This window comes from Macrobrachium nipponense, chromosome 3 (assembly GCF_015104395.2).
Source record: "Macrobrachium nipponense isolate FS-2020 chromosome 3, ASM1510439v2, whole genome shotgun sequence".
Taxonomy (NCBI): Eukaryota; Metazoa; Arthropoda; class Malacostraca; order Decapoda; family Palaemonidae; genus Macrobrachium; species Macrobrachium nipponense.
The window spans coordinates 73,704,910-73,726,897 of NC_087202.1; the positions used below are offsets into that span (position 1 = coordinate 73,704,910).

Sequence of the window (21,988 nt, forward strand, 5' to 3'; positions counted from 1 at the left end):
GAAATGCGCTGATTTCCGGTTATTGGCACTGATATATATCTAACTAAGGCGCCTGAATTCGGTTAAATTCACCTATTTTCATTTATCGGCAATTTTCACTAATCAAGCCATCAGAACCCCCACCTATAACCAGGGACTACCTGTATTCCATTCCATAAATTATATATGTATATGTACATATACTCTGTTTATAACTTTTTAATTTTCATCTTAAATATATCTGTGCAACCATAAGCTAATTCCTGGTTTTTAGATTGTTCCTGTGAACAAAAGCTGGTTCAACCTTTGAAGCTGGTGACATGTTAGTTAACTGTTGTCAAATGAGTAGGGTGTACCCCACACTCATATGACTGGTAACATTCACTACTTCTTTGGCCTTGCTTCTGTAAAGATTCTGCCACTGCTGCTGGATTTTTTTTTTGTCATGGCTATCATTGAGGAGATTTTTCGGAAATATTTTTTCCTTCTTTCTGATTGCCTCTTATTGAACATTGTTTTTTCTTTTAACTTTGATTGTGATTATTTTCAAATGAAGGTTACTGAAGTATGATTAGCAAATATGTTCAGGACATGACATGATGTGTGGATGCTTTGTCACCTATAAACATAGATCCTTCTACTTACAGCTTCCCTTAGTTACTGCCTGCAGATTCATTTCTTTGTGCTTAGCTTACAGGTCAAAGAGTAAGCAATCTTAGAAGATACCGTCAATGTCTTCCAAAGACAATACCTCTATAACTTCTCTCTCATTTGCTAATTAGTGGACTTAGCAGTATCATGTCAACAAAATTTATAGAAATTTAAAGGAAGGCAGCAAATGCAAACATAACACTAGATTTGAAACATACCAGCTCTAGCGCTTCTCATGAACAAAGATGATCACATTTAAAAATTTGGGGCAAACATCAGACTCAAATAAACCAGTCAGTAATTAATCATTAACTCTATAGTTATTCATTTGTTGGCACTGTTGGGAGAGCCAAGGGAATAATGCTAATCATTTTATCATGTAAGCAAAAATACATACAGGGTAAATGCTTAACTTCAAATATATTATGAAACTCGGAGATTAGTTTTACACTTTAGTGTTCCCAGTTTCTTAAATGCAAATTTAGCAGTTTGAACATTGTGACTTCTCTAAAGTAAGTTAGAATAAAGTGGGATGCCCAAAGTATGCATAGAAGTGAGAGCTTCAGTTAAATTTTCATTTAAAGTAATCAAGGCATTGAAGGGAAAAGGAGACAGAGGAGGGTGAAGAAAGTTTTTGGATGGGTTAAATTTGACTTTAGTTAGGGGATCCCCTATCAAATAAGGATGTACTCAGCAGTCATTAAAATGATTCACACTATAAATATAATTTGTATTGCATGGAAGTGTTTTCTATAGACAACACAATTACTTAAGATCATTATGTTGTGATAATATGTGCACAAGATAAATAATGAACAAAGAGGATGTCAGGGCAAGGGCATATTGCAAAGTTCATAATAAATGTTCCCTACAAGGGAAACTATCTTCCTCATTCTTACACACTCCTAATTGGAACTACATTCAGCTTGTATCACTCATACAATACTACTAGACAGCACCCATTCTTGACTTATCCAGGTCAGTTTAGGAAAGTGTTCCAGACAGCAAGTTCTTTCGGTTATCCAATGGAATTGATAATGAGGGTTCATTATTGTGATATTTGTATTTGTTGACTTTACAAGCTGATGTAGACTCCCTTAAACGTTATAGGTTATAAAAAAGGTAATACAGTACATGTTGAAAAAACCTCACATGAATGAGGTCCTGAAATGTACAGGTGAAAAATATCTTCACACTGATTCATTCAAGTGAGTAGGGTAAACTCACTAGAAAGGGTAACGCAGGCTCACTTCCCGCTACTATTTGTATTGGAATATTTGACCTTTGTTGCAAGAAACTGTATGTATTTAATTTCATGATGACATTTTCGCTAAATTTTTATCGAAAAGTTACTCGAGTAACTTTTAGGATGGAAAGACTAATGAGGACAAGAGAAAATTGATGAAAATTAAATACTTTAATATAAAACTTGAGTCAAGACTGAAGTTATTGAAGGCTATAGCTTCATGAAATTAAGTAATAAATCCCCAGTCTACATGATGAAAGTGTCCCGTTAGTTCCAAGACGATAGCTCTTGACCTCTCTTCACTCCAAGGTTCCACCCCTTTTAGCGAAACTCCAACCTACAGGAAAAAAGACAAGTTATAGGGAGCGACTGGTTGCCATCCCAAACACACTTAATAAAAAAAAGTTACCGAGGCTAAACAAGAAACTTAAATCTCAAACTATTTTATACTCGATACGTTAATCAAGTCACTGAAGGTTGAAAAATTAATGAAGGGCCTTGCCTCAATGATCTTTAAGTGTATTGTACACTATCGCCGACAAAGTACACATAAGACCCTTGGATCTGCATTACATGAACTTACCCGAGTTAGGCAGCCAGCAGCGAAGATCTTGGAACTCAGCCGTCGTCCTCCACCATGTATTGTCCTTCACCTCGAACCCCCACACGATGAGCTTATTTTCTCATGTTCAATTTCGTACACCTTACGAAGGCTCGTGATTCAACAGGAAGTCTCTTGAGCTGCATTACCACATCAGTACCTCCGGGAAACGATCCATCAATAAAAAGTGAAGAAAGTAGAAATTGATCACCCGACCAGCCAACTATCGAATCCTGAAAATTTTTCGTAACCTATAACCGTCCGTCTTGTCTCTGGCGACGGTGGTGGTAGTGAAGGGTCGTAGTGGTACTTTTGTACTGTCTTACCCGAGCTTTTTCCGCGTCCTTGTTAGGTCTGACGTCTGTCATTTAGTGACGTATCCAAGGACCGTGGAAACATGGAAGTCCATGCACGTACAAAGTCAAGGGGTTACGTACTTAACTCAATTGATTAATTATTTAATTTAAATAAAGTTTGAGATTCAATTTCTTGAAAAATGTTTTATTTGTATTAATATTTTTGTACAACATTGGTCATCATACTAAATAATCTTTATTGGTTTAGAAAGGTCTGTAATTGTTATATGAAGGTTTATACATTCCCTTTTATTGAAAGCACTTCTGTATTCATTTTACAGGGGTGACCATACTGAAACCATTGACATTGATTATGACCCTGAGGAAACAGAGTATTCAAAACTTCTTACCCTCTTTTGGAAACATCATAATCCCACTTCCAATTGCTCGCGACAGGTACGTAATACAATGCTCTATGTTAAATGTCACTTTTTCACTGTAAATTGAATCATAAAAATAATATTTGAGGCATAAGTCATTTTATGATTAATACTTTGGCAATACGTACAGTATACCTTATAAATTGCTCTTATTACAATATTTTCCAGAAGTAATTGGTATGATTAGTAGGATTGAGACTAAATTCCAACAGAACATATGAAATGTTGATAAATGATGTACCTTGCTCCCTTGCCATTATTCTCAATAACACTTTATCATTGTATATACAATATGTATTATGAACAGTGAAAAAAATGCAACTTGAAGCCAGATTGCATAACATTTAAAATAACACTTTTACTTTTCATGATATAAAGTTTCCAGGTGAAAAGTGTATTTATTAGATTTAGAATTACTTGTTTGCAATTGTTTCTGAAATTTCTTTATGCTTTATTGGTGTTATGAAGGATCCCTTTAAATATTTCACAAAATTTTTTTTTTTCTAGTACATGTCGGCAATTTTTTACCACGATGAGGAGCAAAAGAAACTAGCTGATGAGTCAATGAAAATGCAGCAGAAGAATTTTACTAGGGCAATTACTACAAAGATCCTTCCCCTGGAGAAATTTTATGAAGCAGAAGAGTAAGTTTTCTTTTAATTCTTTGATTCTTTTAATTCTTTGATAAGTTTAAAATTCAGGGATGTCATGTAGTGTGGTGAAATGTCAAGTTTGTTAGGTTGTTAAATGCTCTTATGTCAATGTTACTGTTGGAATAAAAAAATAAATGAGTTCCTGGTTTGCCATTTGAGATGCTGATGATGGTAAATTACATCCTAATTTAAAAAGTTGAGATTACTTATATAAAATTTCCCAGATTCTTTGTTTCTTGTCATTGGGCCCGAGGCATCAGAGAGTAAATACCTAGAACAGGCATATAACAGCTCACCCCTATATAGCTGGTCTAATTTTTATTATAAAAGGCATTCACACCTTTTATCTTATGTTGATATAAACCTTCATTTTTTATATGGCTCCACTGTCGGTGAAAGTTGGTCCAGCTGTTGAAGCTGGGGAACGAAGTAATTAGCCAACTATAAGTGAGAGAGGTAATGAGATGCTATACATTTACATTACTATTGCTGGGCACTTTCTTCAGCAGCTGTGTTGCTAAGGTGTCTGCTACTGTTACACATCTTTAATGTGACCATTACCTTTGAAGACTTTGTGTTTGGTTTGGTTTGGTTTTGTGTGACTGGGCTTACAACTGGCTTTGTTGTTTGTATTGAGTTTGGCTGTGGTGAAAATAATGATTCTGTGAATATTGTTCCTCTTTTTTGGCAGTGGCCCTTTTACTATGGTCAGAATTATATACCAGTGTCAAGTGTGTTGATTGTTAAATAGGAAGCAATAAAGCAATCTAAGAAAGCACCACTGGTATCTTTTGAGGTTAATACCTCACCATGCTTCTACGATGTTTGCTGGAATTCTCCTCTTAGGAGTCCAGTGGTGGATTTAAGGTTGCATGGAGCAGCCAACCCCCCTTCAGCTAAGAGTTGATATCATCAAATGTCAATGTCAGCAAAAATCAAAACTTATTATAATAATATTAGTAGTTGTAGTAGTTGTTATTCTTGTTGCTGTTGTAGCAGTAGTAATGTAAAGTTGTTCATACACGAAACAAACCTTCGGTCTTAACATTAGGATTTACTAGCGCCAAGCTGGAAACCGGTAGAATTAAAATTACACTTGTGAGATCCAGGGACTAATGGCATCTATACCAGGTCACGGGGCATGTATACCCAGAATGCCCACGGCTACCTGTGACCCACCAGTTATTTTCCTATTTTCCTACCGCCTTTAAGATAAGACGTGTTACTGTCTATCTGATTTAAAGCCGGTTTTTCAGTTTGCCCGTTCTTTATCCATTTCATTTTTTATTTTTCATTCCTTTTCTTTCTCCAAGTGTGATCAGTGTGTGGTAAGGGTGTATATGTGGTATGATGGAGAATTTTGCCTCAACATCGGGATCGTCTACCGTTTCGAAGAGGAGACAAAGGAAATGCCCAGGAGTCAGTGGCTTTCCATGTTCTAGGTTCCTAACTTCGGTGTCGACGGATCCTCATCCAACGTGCAGTATATTTTCAGAAGTCAAGTGTAAAATAAAAAAAAATCAGTGATGAAACAATGGACTGAGAGGGACTTAGAGTATGAGAAAGAAAGAACAGAACAGTAGGTAAATGTGGACAGTAATGAAACAAAAGTGGTAAGTTACACACACACACACACACACACACACACACACACACACACACTTTCTTGCAACGGACGCATACAACAGTGAATGTCTTTAGTAAGTCTTTTTTGGATATCTGACACACTGTCTCATAGATTCCAGTCTCAATAATTTTGAAAGATTTGCTTGTGCTTGAGGATTTGTTATTTCTTTTTTGAGCTAATAATGACAATCTCAAATAAAAAATATTAAAATAAAGTGTTAACTTTGAACAGACAAACCCTCAATAACAGTGCTATCAGCTTTACAGAAGTATGATAAAACGTTGTTCCCAAATATACACACGCTCCTCAGAATTGGAGTGACAATGCCAATCACAGCAGCAACCACAGAGCGATATTTCTCATCATTGAGAAGATTGAAAACATATCTCAGAACAACTATGACAGCTGATAGACTTTCTAAGTTAGCTATTATCCTCAGCCCTCCTTCTCTCCCCCCTCCTACTCCTGTGCTTAGCTCCCATACTTCAGAATCTGATGCCATTGCCAGTCTTGAATCTAGGATTAACAGTAAGTTTGATAAAAAGTTTAATTTAGTAGTAAGTTCTGTTTCCAAGTTGGGGGTGTCTCTTCGAGCCCTGATGAACAAAGTGGACAAAGTGTGTGGTGACAAAGTGCCAAGTGTAGTGCCAGTGGAGGAGGTAGTTTCCCTTCATGTCGTTTCTCCTAGACGAAGGTCACTATCCGGCTCCCCGGTACCAGGGGGAAGACATACTGAAGGTCCAAGGCAGGCTGATGGAGTTTGCCCACAAGTTGCTGCCCTCTCTGTCGTTCCAGTTGTGAGATCCCAGATACAACCGACTGCTGTTGGAAAGGCATGTCAGTAGATGTGCGCTGTTTGTCCTCCAGTTTAGACTCGAACTCCGATCTTGGGCGGCGTAGGTGCTACATGAACTCTTCTAGGCCATTGAAAAGGCATAAGCGTGATGCATCTGCTGAGTCTCCCATGCCAGTCAAGAAGCGCAAGGACACTTCTGACCTCTCCCTTCCTTTGTATAGCTATGGGGTAGACTCCTCAGTGTTTGTTCTGGTTAAGCTGCCCTCTCATCCGTGGGATTTACCTGTGCTCCCATCTCTCTCGTTGCAAGCTCACATACCTGAGAGCCCACTCCCAGGCTCCCACACAACCAGTCTTTGCTCCCGTGCTTACTGCACTCACTCCTGCTCCCATTCAACATGCCTTTGTGCCTGCTTCCGCTCCTGTAGTACTTTCAGCACCTGTGCCTGCTATGAGTTTGCAATCCTCAGTGGCTTCTGCTTCAGGACAATGCACCCATCAACAGCACACCCAAGCTTCTGAATTGGATGACCCCGTCCTTGCTCTGCTTACAAATCAACTGGCAGAGATACTGAGTTCCATAAGGAAATCCCCATCTGCGCAGGAGATTCCACCAAGACTGCTGATGACCTCTCTCCAGTTTCTTCTGAGGATGAAGAAGACACATATCAGGACTCAGCTCAAGTGATGTCCTACAAGGCTCTGCTTTGTTTTCTCCTGGAGAGTTATCCTGGTTCTTTCACACCAGCTACTCCATCATCTCCTGCCTCCTCTTGAAAGTAGTTAAGGAGTGGCTCTCAATGAAGAGCACCCTCCCTTGCACCTGATCAACAGGACCTATAGGCCTTATGACACCTGAGAACCTCCCTCCCTGGGAGTCACTGCCTCCTCCCAAGGGGACTTCTCTAGTTTATCTACTCTTCTTGTCAGTCAGCCTTTGGCTCATCCAGGGCTTTCTTCTCTTCGGTGGAGTTAGACCACTTCATCAAGAATTTGTTCAAGGTGTTCAGTTTCCTAGATTAGACAGTGGGCGCTCTTGCTAAGAAGATTGAGAGTGCCTTAGATTTAGCCGACACTCTGCAGACCTTCTGGGGGTGCTTTCTTGTGCAGACAAGGCTGTTTGTGACAGTTCGGTGGAACTTGCATCTCTCTTTGCCTTTGGGCTCCTGAATAAGAGGGACCTTTGGTGTTTGTTTGTTTTGCAAGGGATAATGCCTTTGAATTTTAACCTAGCCTAATCTAGCTTTCTTTACATAAATGTACAATCTACCCACCTGTACACGTTCTCCAATAGCAGTATACTTCTGATAAAACCTCCGAACACCACCACAACAAGACTTACAACCCAAGAACTCCTACTTGACAGAGAGCTCTTTCCTACCAACCAAACAGCACATGCACTTCTCCTTCTGCCTGTGTTATTGTTTACATCCAACAGATGCCGCCGCCATCTTGTCTTCTATGACGTCACAACACAAATTAAATAGGTCGATAGACACCTTCTAAAATGAACCATATGCTGTCCATACATAGGACATCCACCTTATTTTGACAATGCAGAAAATAACAATAACAATAAAAATTAATTGACTAAACTGATATATAATATATAATCAATGCCCTCTCAGAAGTCAGCCTTGCTTTTCACACCTCTGGACCCCGCCCATCTCTTCCTGGTAGATCAGATTGCTTTAGATCTGCAAAAGAAGTCTACCCAGGATCTTCTGACACAGCCTTCATGTCCCAAGTCTTCCTTGTTGGTGCCCTTTTGTCTGAAGTTCGTCTCTCCTGTCTAGCAGCACCCCTTTATTGGGAAGAGCCCAGTCTCAACATAGACTTCGCTCTAACCTACGCTTCCAAGCAAAGTCCCTCAAGAAGCACTCCACCTACCCCAACCTAAGACGTGAGCCAGAAGTCCTACATGCCCCAGTGGGAGCCAGGCTTCTCGTGTTCTGGGAGAAGTGGGCTCACAGAGGAGCAGAGCCATGGATCGTCAGGGTATTGAAGGAAGACTACTGCATCCCGTTTTCTGAAACCCCTTCTTTAGTCTCCTCTCCTATCACATTGATGTCATACTTGGTACGCTTAGAAAGGCATGTGGCCCTTTTGAAGGGAGTGTCCTTTCTCCTTCTGAAGAAGGCCATAGAAGAAATGGTAGATGTCCACTCTCAGGGATTTTACAACCGACTGTTTGTAGTTCCCAAGACATCATTGGGGTGGAGGTCGGCCTGGACATAAGCGCCCTCAGTTGCTTTGAAGAAAAGACCAATTGCAAGATGGAAATGATCCACTCAGTCATGTCTTCCATTCATCTGGTTGATTTGATGATCACTGTAGATTTGCAGAAAGCGTATTTTCACATCCCCGTTCATCCAATGTCCAGGAAGTACCTCAGGTTTGTCTTCCAAGGGAAGATCTTTCAGTTTGGTCCCTCTGCTTCAGCCTCTCCATGGCCCCTCAAGCATTCTCTCAAGTTTTCTCTCCTATTCCCAAATGGCTTCACCTAATAGGCATAAACATCAGCCTTTATTTGGACGATTGGCTCCTTCATTCTCTGTTGAAAGAACAGTGGATGAAGGAACTTCAGACAACGCTTCAGTTCTCCCAAGATTTGGGAATCCTCCTAAATCTCCAGAAGTTCCAGTTCGTTCCGTCTCAAGAAATTCTTTATTTGGCCGTCCCCCAAGAGTCCCAAAGTTTATTCAGTCAGTCAACAAGTTTCTCGCGTCGTGCTCAGCCCTGCAGTGGATGAGTCTTCTAGGAACGCTGTCTTCAATCGAGACCTTCATTCCATTGGGCAGGCTGCACACAAGAAATCTCCAAAGCCAACTGGGACAAGTAGACTCAATTGGACTCAACGGTCCTTTTTATCGCTCAGGAGATAAAATCTGATCACATGTGGTGGCTTCCAGAGACATGATTTTCACAGGTGGGGAGATTCCTTCTTCCTCCCAACTCTAACCTGGATTTTTACTTGGATGCCTCGGATCTAGGCTGGGGAGCCCTCCCAGGCACTCGGGAGATTTCTGGGACTTGGCCTTCGGTAGACACAAAGCTCCACATCAGTATCAAGGAATTGAAGGCCGTCCATCTAGGCCTACATTATTTCTCCTCTTTCGTGTGCAACAAGACGGTTGTTGTGCATGTTAACAACACCACACGTACATCAAGAAACATGGGGGCATGCACTCCTTTTCCCTCTGTCAGATGCAAAAGAGCTGCTTCTTTGGGCTCACCAGAATCGAGTAACACTCGTCACCCGCTTTATTCAGGGGAAATTAAATGTCCTGGCGGACAAGATGAGCCGTTGGAGACAAGTGCTTCCCCTGAGTGGACTGTGGACGACAGGGTTTGCACCAACCTGTGGAGATTGTGGGGCAAACCCCATGTAGACTTACTCGTGACATCAAAGAACAACCGCCTTCCTCTTTTCTGTACCCCTGCCCCGGATCCTGTGGCATGGGCAACAGAAGCCCTACTCATAGACTGGTTGGGCCTGGACCTCTATGCCTTCCCTCCCTTCAGCTTGGTCAGGGAAGTCCTGAACAAGTTCATGTCTCACAGCAGTGTTAAAGACACTAGTAGCTCCGTTCTGGCTTAGAAAGTAATGGTTCCCAGACCTTCTTCGTCTTCTGGTAGACTTCCCACGACTCTTCCCCCTAAGACTGGCTACTCAGACAACTGCATTTCAGGAGATACCTCCAAGGATTGTCCACTCTCGCTCTGACAGGCTGCAGACTGTCAGAAAACTTGTCAGAGTGAAGGGTTTTTCAAGAGCAGCTGCTGAGGCTATTGCAAAGTGCAGACGCCAGTCTACTTCCACCATCCACCAGTCGAAGTGGGGCAGTCTTCTGTAGATGGATTCTCAAACATAATGTCTCCTTTTCTGAGACATCTGTATCCCAGAGTGTGGATTTTCTCCTATTCTTAAAGGATTCTAAGAACCTTTGATCTTCCACAACAGTTAAAGGTTATCAGGCCATGCTTTGGATCTTTTGATAAATCAAGATATGCATGACCTCCTGAAGTCTTTTGATACATCCAAACAGAAGAAGTCAGCACTTGTTTCTTGGAACTTATGTAGTTCTTAAGTGGTTTTCAGGCCCTCCCTTCGAGCCCCTCAAGTCCGCTTCCCTAGAGCCTTTTGCGAAAGACACTGTTCTCAGTAGCCTTGGCCACGGCTAAACGTGCGAGCAAGATACACACCATAGACACAAGAGTTGGATTCTCCCAAGGCAATGCAGTCTGCTTGATCACCTTGGGCTTCCTAGCCAAGAATGAGGATCCACTGTAAGCTATCATTCTTGCAGGACTTAAAATTTGTATTTTTAATATTACCAGAAAATTGAGTAGCTTAAAGGTGCCTCAGTATTTGCATAGGTGCATGCATTAAATCTTAAGTTCTTCCAGTGAAAAGTGTGTTGTCTGAATAGTAATAACCTTATATTCCAGACTTTTTGTTCCTACATGAATACAAACCACTGGTCTTTACATATGGAAATACCTTCAGCACAGCTGGATATTGGCCATTCAGTTCTTAACAAGGTTGTTGGGTGGTCAACTACCAACATTAAGGTGGATAGTCCCACCCTTTCACCTGGAAATATTTACATTCACTTGCCCTCTGGCCACCGGATAGTTCACATGCTTCTCGCTCGCCTCTGCCTGGTTGTGATCATTCTTTATTCTTGAATTATAGGACATTTGCTTATAGTATCTGTGTTTTCGTGTTGCATAGATATGCATACCCATGACTTGTTATAGCTTAGGGGTGAGGGGAGTTGGGGGGATGTCTCGTTTTTGCCTGGGCATAAGTAGTGTCTCTTGCAAACGCTTCCTTTCCCTGTCAAGATAGATCCCCACAACCTATGTACTCACTGCCGCCGGCATGAATGCAACCAATCAAGGCCTTGTGATGAGTGTCATTCTTGGCCGTCAGAGCAATGGTTGCAGTTCCCCAAGAAGAGGAAGTACTAAAGGAAGGCTTCCTGCACGCCGTCGAAGGGTTTCGCTCCCCTGGTGACGCCGAAGGTTGCCAATTCTTCTAGTTCCTTCCTTCGTAGGGTGGAGTTGTCTCTTGTTGCTACTTCTCCTCTTGGGGAGATTTCTCCCTCTTACTCCTATTGCTCTGACAATTGAGTTGGGGGACAATATTTGTTCAAGTAGTATTTTTCCAACAGTCGTAATTATAATCAAGACCAACATTGAAAACACCCATCTTTGTCTTCTTAAAATATGCCAGCCATTCAGGTCAGAATGTGTAGGGTAACTTCAGTCTTCCTAGAGTAAACATTTTAGTCATTGTCATGGTTAGCAGGGCAACATTTCTTTTGGTTCTTGATATTGTATTGCTTAACTGATGGTTAGATAGGATTATGGTATTGATATCTTATGCTGAATGTTTACTTTTTTAATATTGGGAAATTGTTTTTTAGAAATGAAAGAAGTTTCACTTTTGGTCTCTTGCCTTATTCTGCTTAATGTGCCATGTTCAAGTTTGACAACTTTTTAACCAGTGTTTAATACTAGACTCTGTTTATCATAGTTCTTTCATTTGAAGGGAATGGAATATCCCATGCTAAGTTCTGTGTGTATTTATATTTTTACAGTTATCATCAGAAGTACATCTTGCAGCGTCATTCTTTCTTGATCAATGCCCTTGATATTGATCCGGGGGAGGAGCTGATCCAAAGTCACGTTGCTGCACGCATAAATGGGTATGTTGGTGGCTATGGAACGATGCCAAGGTTTGAATCAGAATGGGAGAAGTGGGGAATAACAGAGAAAATGGCGGACTATATTCGCAAACAGATGATTTCATCCTTTCGTGGTTCCTGCTAGTTTATTGAATGTCATTTTACACCTCGTGTTTACCTATGGATTTCAGGGATTGAGAGTGACCATGACAGGACTGTTTGCTGATCAATCACAAATTTCTTACTATAGTATGTTGCACTCACTGATGCACCATCACAGGTGTTCCTCATATTTAAACTTAAAAAACACAAATATTTAGCATGTTAGAATATTTTTTCTTTTGTTGAGGTAACAACTATTTTTTACTGTTGGTAAGTGGCACTCATTACAAACTAATTTGGTAGTAATGATAATTTTTCAAGAAAAGCCCCATATTAACATTGAGGAAACACTTAAGGAGCAAATAATGGTGGTGTGGTGAGTTCTGTCATTCTGTTTTTGTGTCAAAAAATAACTCAATGCTTAGTTGAGTAATTATGTAAAGCCTTAAGGAATTTCATAGGAATTGAGATACATTTTGTCAGTGATCATATGTTGTGGAAGGTAAAATTTTGACAGTATATCCATGCATAGAATCAGTTTTTTGCATGTGGCTTGGAAAAGTAGCCCATTGGGAATGATTTTGAAATTAAATGTTACACTATCACTTTGATTTTACCTATCTTATAATTATTTAAACAATAAAGAACAAATTGAGGGAAGGAAGAAACCTGAGATAATATTACTGGACCCACCATGCTCACAAGGTATTGTTTGAAAAGATATTGAACCTCCACCGTTGTAATTGTTTTTTTAATATAATGTCATGATATTGTTATGCATACCATGCATATAGTGGTCAGAGTAGTCCTGAAAATTTGTTAACATCATTTTCACTTAAAATTAGGGAACATTCAAGGATAATTAGTTTGATATTGTGACTTTAATACTCTGGAGTATTCAATAAAATGTGCCTTTGTAATCTGTGTATTGTATAGAGAAGGTTAACTAAATCAGTGGTACCATTCCAAGTTAGCTTACTTTTATGTAGTATTAGACACATGTCACAAAACAACTTTATCCCTTCACATCCATATAGAAGTAGGAGCAATAGAACACTATTAATAGGCAAAGTATTAAATTATATTACTTGGGAATTTACCTCATTATTATTATTACTGACAAATAAATATATGATTTATTAGGATTGAATACTACAATGACCTGTTTACTAAAATATTCTTTTAGGGATCCAGGACTATGAAGTAATATAGCCTGCCATTTTCTTATACATTAATCAGTCAGTGATAAATAATAAATTTCTTGATTTCAAAAGTTGTGATGTTATGTAACTAGTAGTCAATGCTGTTGTTTTAAAGGATGAATTCAAATGATTTACTCTACTTACACTTCATGGGGCTGCTTCTACAACAAAATGGGTTGTTTTCCATAGTCATTTGATTAGATTGGTCATCCATTTTGTTTGGTTTTGAATGTTGATCAAAGTTTTATCTAAGAATTGTAGCTTTACCTCATATCATTCCAGGCCTACTTGCACAATTACTTACGCAATAGAATCTTTGTGTGTGTTCTTGGTGTCATACTGAAGAGATGGCCTTGAAAAAAATTGCTTACATAATATGTATGTATTTATATGTACATTTATGTACAGAAAATGTTTAGTATCTTTTATCTTTCATGTAGAATGATGGCCTTCAAAACAAGTACATAATAATAAAAAGATGGCAGACCAGAGCAGTGAGAAATTACTTGAAGTTCAAGTAGATAAAACCATCACTGAATTAAACTTGAGATAGGTTGTTGAAAAGAGAAAGTGTCAGTAAGAAGTAAATTTTAATTAATTTTGTCCTGGGCAACAAACAAATAGCATTATTTTTACTGAGAATGTGATATGAGAATGTAATATGAAAGTGACCTCCCCTGACCCTCTCAGTTCTCTGATTTCTCAGTATCTAAATGGTTGAGTCTGCTCTTTGGATCCCAAATTTTTAGTTATGAACCGCTGGTGTGTGTAGAACTGTGCATGTATATTCATATAACCAATCCCCCATTTGATATAAAACCTGCTGAAATTTCTATATAGTGAGTTGTACAGTACAGCCATATGCTGGCAATACTGTATGATGAGCCTTTAGGAATTGGGTCTGAGAGAGGCAACAGACTTATTGCAGAATACATAAACATGGGTATTGGGGTAAAAAGTGTACTCTATGTAGTTAATATGAGATCCAGTATTAAAGCTTAGTTGTATTTGCTACACTACCAAATATATTCTAGCATTCAAAACATCTAAAGCCCAGATGGAAAAAATTTGCCACGTGTCCTCTCTCAGCCTTCAGTAATATGTAAGGAAAATGTCTTTTTCACATGAACCATAGTCCAAATAAAAAAAAAATAGAATTTGGTTAAAAGGGCCTGTACATGTTCATAATGTTATGATGTCTGTTAAATTGAAATTAAAGGTCTTTTGTGATAGATATTTATAATTTTCATACATATAGTACATATACATCTGTGCATATACAATCATTGAAAGATCATTGCTTTGTAGCATAGGATTATAGCCTGCATTTTTCTTTGCATATAGTGTAATACAAAAACCAGTTTTGCAACAGGTGTTTAGTAGATCACCATCACTTTCGGCATGGGTACCACCAGCACAACAGTTCACTACCTCTTAGAATTACATTATTGCAATAGTGCCACAACAGCAAACCAAGCCAGGTATGATATGAAGTTTAGGATTGGAAATCAAGTGTGCCAGTTTGAATTAAAAATTTGTTTTGATAACTACTATGAGTTTTTGTTAAGCTTTCCTTAAAATGAATATCAGCTGTTGTAGTGCTCATCTTGTGTTGCAGTTACAGATTACTTTGCTTTGTGAAACCCATCACTACTGTGTGGTTGAAGTAACCTCTTTCTTTTAGGAGAAATGGTAATTGGAGTATGAGACTAAAATTTACAGTGAATATAGAATTGATTGAAGAGAAAGGATTTACCAAAAAGTTAAAAAAAACATTTTTTTCTTGAATGCTGTCTCTTCCTACTTGTCATTGCTTTACAGTAGGTTTGTTTGGTCATGTTATATCTTGTAGATGGTATCATTGCTTTATATTACGTTTGTTTGATCATGTTATATCCTTTAGATAGCATCATTGCTTTATACGTAGTAGGTTTGTTTAGTCATATTATATGTAGGCATCATTGCTTTATAGTAGGTTTGTTTGGTCATGGTTTGTTTGGTCATGCTATATTTTATAGATAGCTATGTGTTGGTATATTGATGCCATATTTTCAATCCTTTCTGATATTCAAGTAAACTTAAGATGATCAGCTGACTGCTTGTTCCAATACTTTTTTTTAATATTGACTAAAGTGAATTGCGTAATCGTCCATCTTTATTTTAGTTAATCAGGGAAATTGTGAATTAATTTTTTTTTTCAGAATACTAGTTTCATTTGTGTTAGTGAATGAATCACTGTATGGGCCATATACCTCTATCTATGCATTATTTCCATAAATTTATTCTGACATGAATCATCTTGGGATAATTTTCAGTGGGAAAGCCACAACAAAATAATTTGTTAGACTTATTGACTTTTATTAATTTACACTAGGGAATGGTGGCAGTAATATATTTTTATAATTGTTACTTATAATGAAAGTATCCTTTATTGCATTTAAAAAAATACCACTTTCTATACTATGATGTATTTTGTTCTCTTTTCAACATTGTTCTTTGTGTGTATGGAGTTACCCCCTGTTTCTGTCCCCTGTTTCCTTGATTTCCTGTAGTTAATCATTCAGCTACCTCCATATCTGTTGCCTTGCTATTTGTTCCTTATCCTTCTCACTACATGTTCAAACCATTTCAATATTAGAGGTTCAAGTTCTGTGAAATGTGATTTTTTTTATATATATGAAAAGGGATATCTTAACAATTATGAAATATTTCAAATGATGTTTATTGCACAAACTTTTCTGAGGCAGATAGATTTCTTGTTCACTTTTAGTCAAATTTTACTATTGATGTTAATGATGGTTATTATTTTACCTTTAGTGCTTCTTGTCGATTACATAGATAATTCATCAATTTGTAAATATCTGTAAGTTGGAAATTGGATAATTATGGTGGGGAATTTTATATTAGCCTTTCATTGGCAGGCATTACTTTACTTAACTTGAGTTTATTTATGCCTCTTGATGGGGCAGTACTATAAATACTGTTAGTTCAAAATATAAAAAGGAAGATTTTTGTGACATGCTCTTAATGTAAAATTTAAGTACTATATGGTGATTAGTTAATCCACCAGAAAAATTTTCAGGACAATAACAGGAATTAATGCATGTTAAACTATGGAGGCCTTGCATAACCTTACAGTGGCTGTAGTCAGATGTTAACTTTTAACGATTGATGTTTTCCTAATGAGAGTGTTATTAAAACATCATAAGTTTAATGTAATTTATATTATATTGTATAGTGACATATTTTTTTTCTAAAAACAGACTTTTTCCACATGAATTCATTACTTGTAAATAACCCCACATTTGTAATCAGCAAACAATTTGGACTGCAATCAATCTGATAAGGAGAAAGATGATGATATTACTACAGCACATGTCAAAGTATTTGTGTTCTGGACAGTGGACTGCAACAATAAGGGGGTTTAAGAGGAGGGGCCACATTATATTAATAAATGGATTTTTATGATAATTAGATTTGTTTAAAAAGAAATTACCATGGTGTTCCACGACAAATTTTTAATTAATTAGTATTTTTCATAGCTAACAAACCTACGGTCTTAACGTTAGGATAAATCTTTTAGCACCAGCTGGAAACTATAAAAAACATAAAATTTGTAGAACCAGGTATTGGTGGCACACCGGGTTTGGCTACTCAGGTGCGATAGGAGGAAACAACCAACCTACTTCCACCCAAGAATGCTGTGACATATCGGTTTCTTCCAGCCCAAGAAGTTCATTGAAGGATGGCAAGATGTGGGCAATATAGTTAAGATCAAATAGCCTGAGATCATGCTGCTAAAACTTCACCTGCTGGATCTAATGTGTAAAAAAATTCTTGGAATTAATGCAAACATCATACATAACTCTTATCCTTCAGCCACATACAGGTAGATGTGTTAGGGACAGGAACCTTTTTATGTATGGTACCCCTAGAGTGGAAAATTAATTAGAGGTTACAGAGACAAATATACTTTCAAAACAGTTATGAAATCCCTTGGAGAAGATCATTGTAGTCCCACAATTGCTCTTAGAAATTGCACTGCAGAAATGAAACATAAGTGAGAGAAATAAGCAAAACTGTGGAGAGTCAGGGTCCAATTTTAAAAGAAATCACAAGTAGAGTTAAGTCTTAAGAATCTATGTAATTGTAATTGAGAACTTTTCCTGATGTAGAGATTACTTGTTCAGCTTCAATCATAAGATTCAAAATCACAAGTTTAATTAACTTGTGTTGCATCCCTAATAGCAAGTTCGCAAAGTTTGTGTGACTCTTCCAGCTGCCTGCTATAAACATTTACCCTGTTGATAACAAACAGCATTAACAGAGAAAAGAGGAAGGTGCAGGTTTTTGTTTTATATCATTCCTGTTCCTCAAAAGCCATTTGTGGGCTGCGCATCCCTCAAGTGTCATTTGTGAGCCAGAACATGGAGAAATTGTTCCCATTTCTTGTGGATCCTTAGATTGCAGAAAAACTTTCTTAAACAGGCCAAGGGGAGATAATTCTTCATCTTGAGGATGGAACAAAAGCTACAGAAGGATAGACTACACTGTGGCTCTTGAGTGTTAGGCTAAACTTATCTTTATATAATAATAATGATAATAATAATAATAATAATAATAATAATAAGGCTGTAGCTAATTGTGTTATGTGATTTCTGTAAAAATTATTTGACCAGATCTGCAGTCTATTTGATTCCAGTTGGATTTATTAGTTTTTGAATGATGATCATTCTTTGTCATCAAAACAAAGGGGATTAATACTTATCTCCAAAACTTCTGTGAAAACGACACAAAAGAGGGTTACAAGATAAGGGAAGCACAGAATTCTTGACACAGGAAAAGCCAAGAAACTGATTGGTAGGCCCAGCCTGAGGATGAATGCAATGTTTGATCTATCCTTGCATGCTCAGTGCTGACTACCTCTGATAGTTGTCTTTCTCTTTCTCAGCAGGTAGTTCACTGACCACAAATGATGGGCTATATGTACTAAGTAGTGGGTTTGTCATAAAACAAATACATGATGATTTTGATGTAAATTCATAGGCAATATCAATATAATGTAGTAAAGGAATTTCTCACATCTTAAATTATCACTTTGGGTAAGCACTCAATACTTATTAAGCATACAGTGAAAGTATTGCACACTTGTGTAAAGTGAACGTTATGGTATCAAGTACTACTTGTTGATACTCGTAAGTCTCAGAATTCATATGTAAATCACGATTCCCACAGTAGTTACATTTGTAACATAGTTCTGAATTTAGATGACGTTAATTCAGTTGTTGAAAATGTGCAGCTATGTTTTTTTTCTTTTTCCAAAAATCAGATGTACAAAAGTGCTTAGTGATAAATCATAATTTTTTTAATCCTTGAATACATGAGGCTTTAGATTGAAAGCTCCACAGGTGCTCTTCTAAAGTGGAATATTTATAAGGATAATTAAAGTTATGTTTTTGATTTGAGCACTTGATGTAAGTTGATTGTAATAAATTGTATATTAAGGATAGTTTTTTATTCATGTTTCTACCAATATTTGTGAAAAGTAACTTTTAAGATTTTTTCTGGTGACTTTTTATTTCAAATTAATCTTTCAGTGGTGCCTTTATGTAAATCTGATCTTGGTGAGCCCATTTCAAGTAACCCAAGTTGTTAGTCCAAAGGATGTGTTTTTCAGGGAGAGATGAATATTGAGCCAAGTGAAAGCTGCAGAGATTTCACAGCTAGGTGAGAATGGACCAAAACGAAATAAGGAAAAAGTATAAGACAATAAGTAATTGGTGGCCGTAGATATGGAGCAAAGGTCTTCTAAAACTCTCAGTGCATTATGCATGCTTCTGAATTATTGTCAAGAATTAAAGTCCTTTTGCATTCTAGGAATGTTATGCTTTCAAGTCCCCTCTTCCTTCAAGGAAGGTAAGTTAATTATGTGTTAGTGCTTTTGGAATGTCACCAATGTACCTTTATTAAAATTTGTAACAATGTGCATAGCATTGTAAACAGGTGATTCACTGGCAAGGGTATGTTTTTCAGTGTTGTCACAAGATCACATTACTACACATCAATAAGAGTCAGAGTCAAGCGCCTAAGTGCTTCCTCTAGTTTAGAAGAAACTGTAGAAAAATTTACTTAGCCAAAATATAATCAATAACAATTGTCAAGTTTATGAAGCAAATTACAGTAATTAAATTTTGTCAAGTCTCAGTCATTATTAGATAACCCAAGTAAGAATTTTGAAAAGCTGTAATTTAATCAATTAAATCTAAATGATTGTTAATCAAGACAGACCATTTTGGCCAGCCCTGTGAGAGCTAAATAAATAATAATAATAATAATAATAATAATAATTAATAATTAATAATAATTAATAATAATGATAATTAATAATAATAATAATTAATAATAATAATAATTAATAATAATATATAATAATAAAATAAAATAAAAATTTTTGGAACCAAGCAGAAAAGACTATACAGCCAACTAAGAGGGGAAGACAACCACCATTAAACTCCTGAAGCCGAACCAAGTAAGAGACTCTGGGAAAACATATGGAGCAATCCGGTATCACACAACAAACATGCAACATGGCTCCAGGAAGTCAAGGCTGAAGAAACAGGGAGAATAAAACAAAGATTCACTGACATCACGACAGACACAGTCAGACACCAACTAAAGAAAATGCCAAACTGGAAAGCCCCAGGTCCCGATGAAGTCCATGGATACTGGCTCAAAAACTTCAAGGCACTACACCCAAGAATAGCAGAACAACTCCAACATTGTATCACAAATCACCATGCGCCCAAATGGATGACCACAGGAAGAACATCCTTAGTCCAGAAAGACAAGAGTAAGGGAAATATAGCCAGTAACTACAGACCTATCACCTGCCTACCAATAATGTGGAAGTTACTAACATGTATCATCAGCGAAAGGCTATACAACTACCTAGAGGATACAAACACCATCCCCCACCAACAGAAAGGCTGCAGAAGGAAGTGTAGGGGCACAAAAGACCAGCTCCTGATAGACAAAATGGTAATGAAGAACAGTAAGAGAAGGAAAACCAACCTAAGCATGGCATGGATAGACTATAAGAAAGCCTTCGACATGGTACCACACACATGGCTAATAGAATGCCTGAATATATATGGGGCAGAGGAAAACACCATCAGCTTCCTCAAAAATACACTGCGCAACTGGAATACAATACGTACTTACAAGCTCTGGAATAAGACTAGCAGAGGTTAATATCAGGAGTGGGATCTTCCAGGGCGACTCACTGTCCCCACTACTCTTTGTAGTAGCCATGATTCCCATGACAAAAGTACTACAGAAGATGGATGCTGGGTACCAACTCATGAAAAGAGGCAAAAGAATTAACCATCTGATGTTCATGGACAACATCAAGCTGTATGGTAGTAGCATCAAGGAAATAGATACCCTAATCCAGACTGTAAGGATTGTATCTGGGGACATCAGGATGGAGTTTGGAATAGAAAAATGTGCCTTAGTCAACATACAAAAGGGCAAAGTAACAAGGACTGAAGGGATAAAGCTACCAGATGGGAGCAACATCAAACACATAGATGAGACGGGGTACAAATACCTGGGAATAATGGAAGGAGGGGATATAAAAACATCAAGAGATGAAGGACACGATCAGGAAAGAATATATGCAGAGACTCAAGGTGATACTCAAGTCAAAACTCAACGCCGGAAATATGATAAAAGCCATAAACGCATGGGCAGTGACAGTAATCAGATACAGCGCAGGAATAGTGGAATGGATGAAGGCAGAACTTCGCAGCATAGACCAGAAATCGAGGAAACATATGACAATACACAAAGCACTACACCCAAGAGCAAATACAGACAGACTATATATAACACTAAAGGAAGGAGGGAGAGGACTAGTAAGCATAGAGGACTGCGTCAACATCAAGAACACAGCACTGGAGAATGACAAGTGGCTCAAGAGTGCATGGGAAGAAGGACTGATAAAAGTAGACGAAGACCCAAAAATATACAGAGACAGGAGAATGACAAGCAGAACAGCGGAATGGCATAACAAACCAATGCACGGACAATACATGAGACAGACCAAAGAACTAGCCAGCGATGACACGTGGCAATGGCTACTGAGGGGAGAGCTCAAGAAGGAAACTGAATGAATGATAACAGCGGCACAAGATCAGGCCCTAAGAACTAGATATGTCCAAAGAACTATAGATGGAAATATCCCCCATATGTAGGAAGTGCAATACGAAAAATGAAACCATAAACCACATAGCAAGCGAATGTCCGGCACTTGCACAGAACCAGTACAAAAAGAGGCATGATTCAGTAGCAAAAGCCCTCCACTGGAGCCTGTGCAAGAAACACCAGCTACCTTGCAGTAGTAAGTGGTACAAACACCAACCTGAAGGAGTGATAGAAAACGATCAGGCAAAGATCCTCAGGGACTATGGTATCAGAACAGATAGGGTGATACGTGCAAATAGACCAGACGTGACATTGATTGACAAGATCAAGAAGAAAGTATCAGTCATTGATGTCGCAATACCAGAGTTGAAGAGAAAGAAAGGGAAAAAATGGATAAGTATCAAGACCTGAAAATAGAAATAAGAAGGATATGGGATATGCCAGTGGAAATTGTACCCATAATCATAGGAACACTAGGTATGATCCCAAGATCC

At 38.0% G+C, this 21,988-nt stretch overlaps 1 protein-coding gene across 6 annotated transcripts in view; it reads left to right on the forward strand.

Moving 5' to 3' along the window:
* Positions 1–21,988, forward strand: part of LOC135221814 (transmembrane protein 11, mitochondrial-like) — a 133,885-nt gene that overhangs the window by 21,131 nt on the left and 90,766 nt on the right. For all 6 annotated transcript variants that reach the window (XM_064259703.1, XM_064259699.1, XM_064259701.1 and 3 more), the window contains exons 3-5: positions 3,115–3,229; positions 3,721–3,857; positions 11,899–12,006. In XM_064259703.1, the coding sequence (XP_064115773.1) occupies positions 3,115–3,229; positions 3,721–3,857; positions 11,899–12,006 (360 nt within the window). The remainder of the gene's footprint in view (positions 1–3,114; positions 3,230–3,720; positions 3,858–11,898; positions 12,007–21,988) is intronic.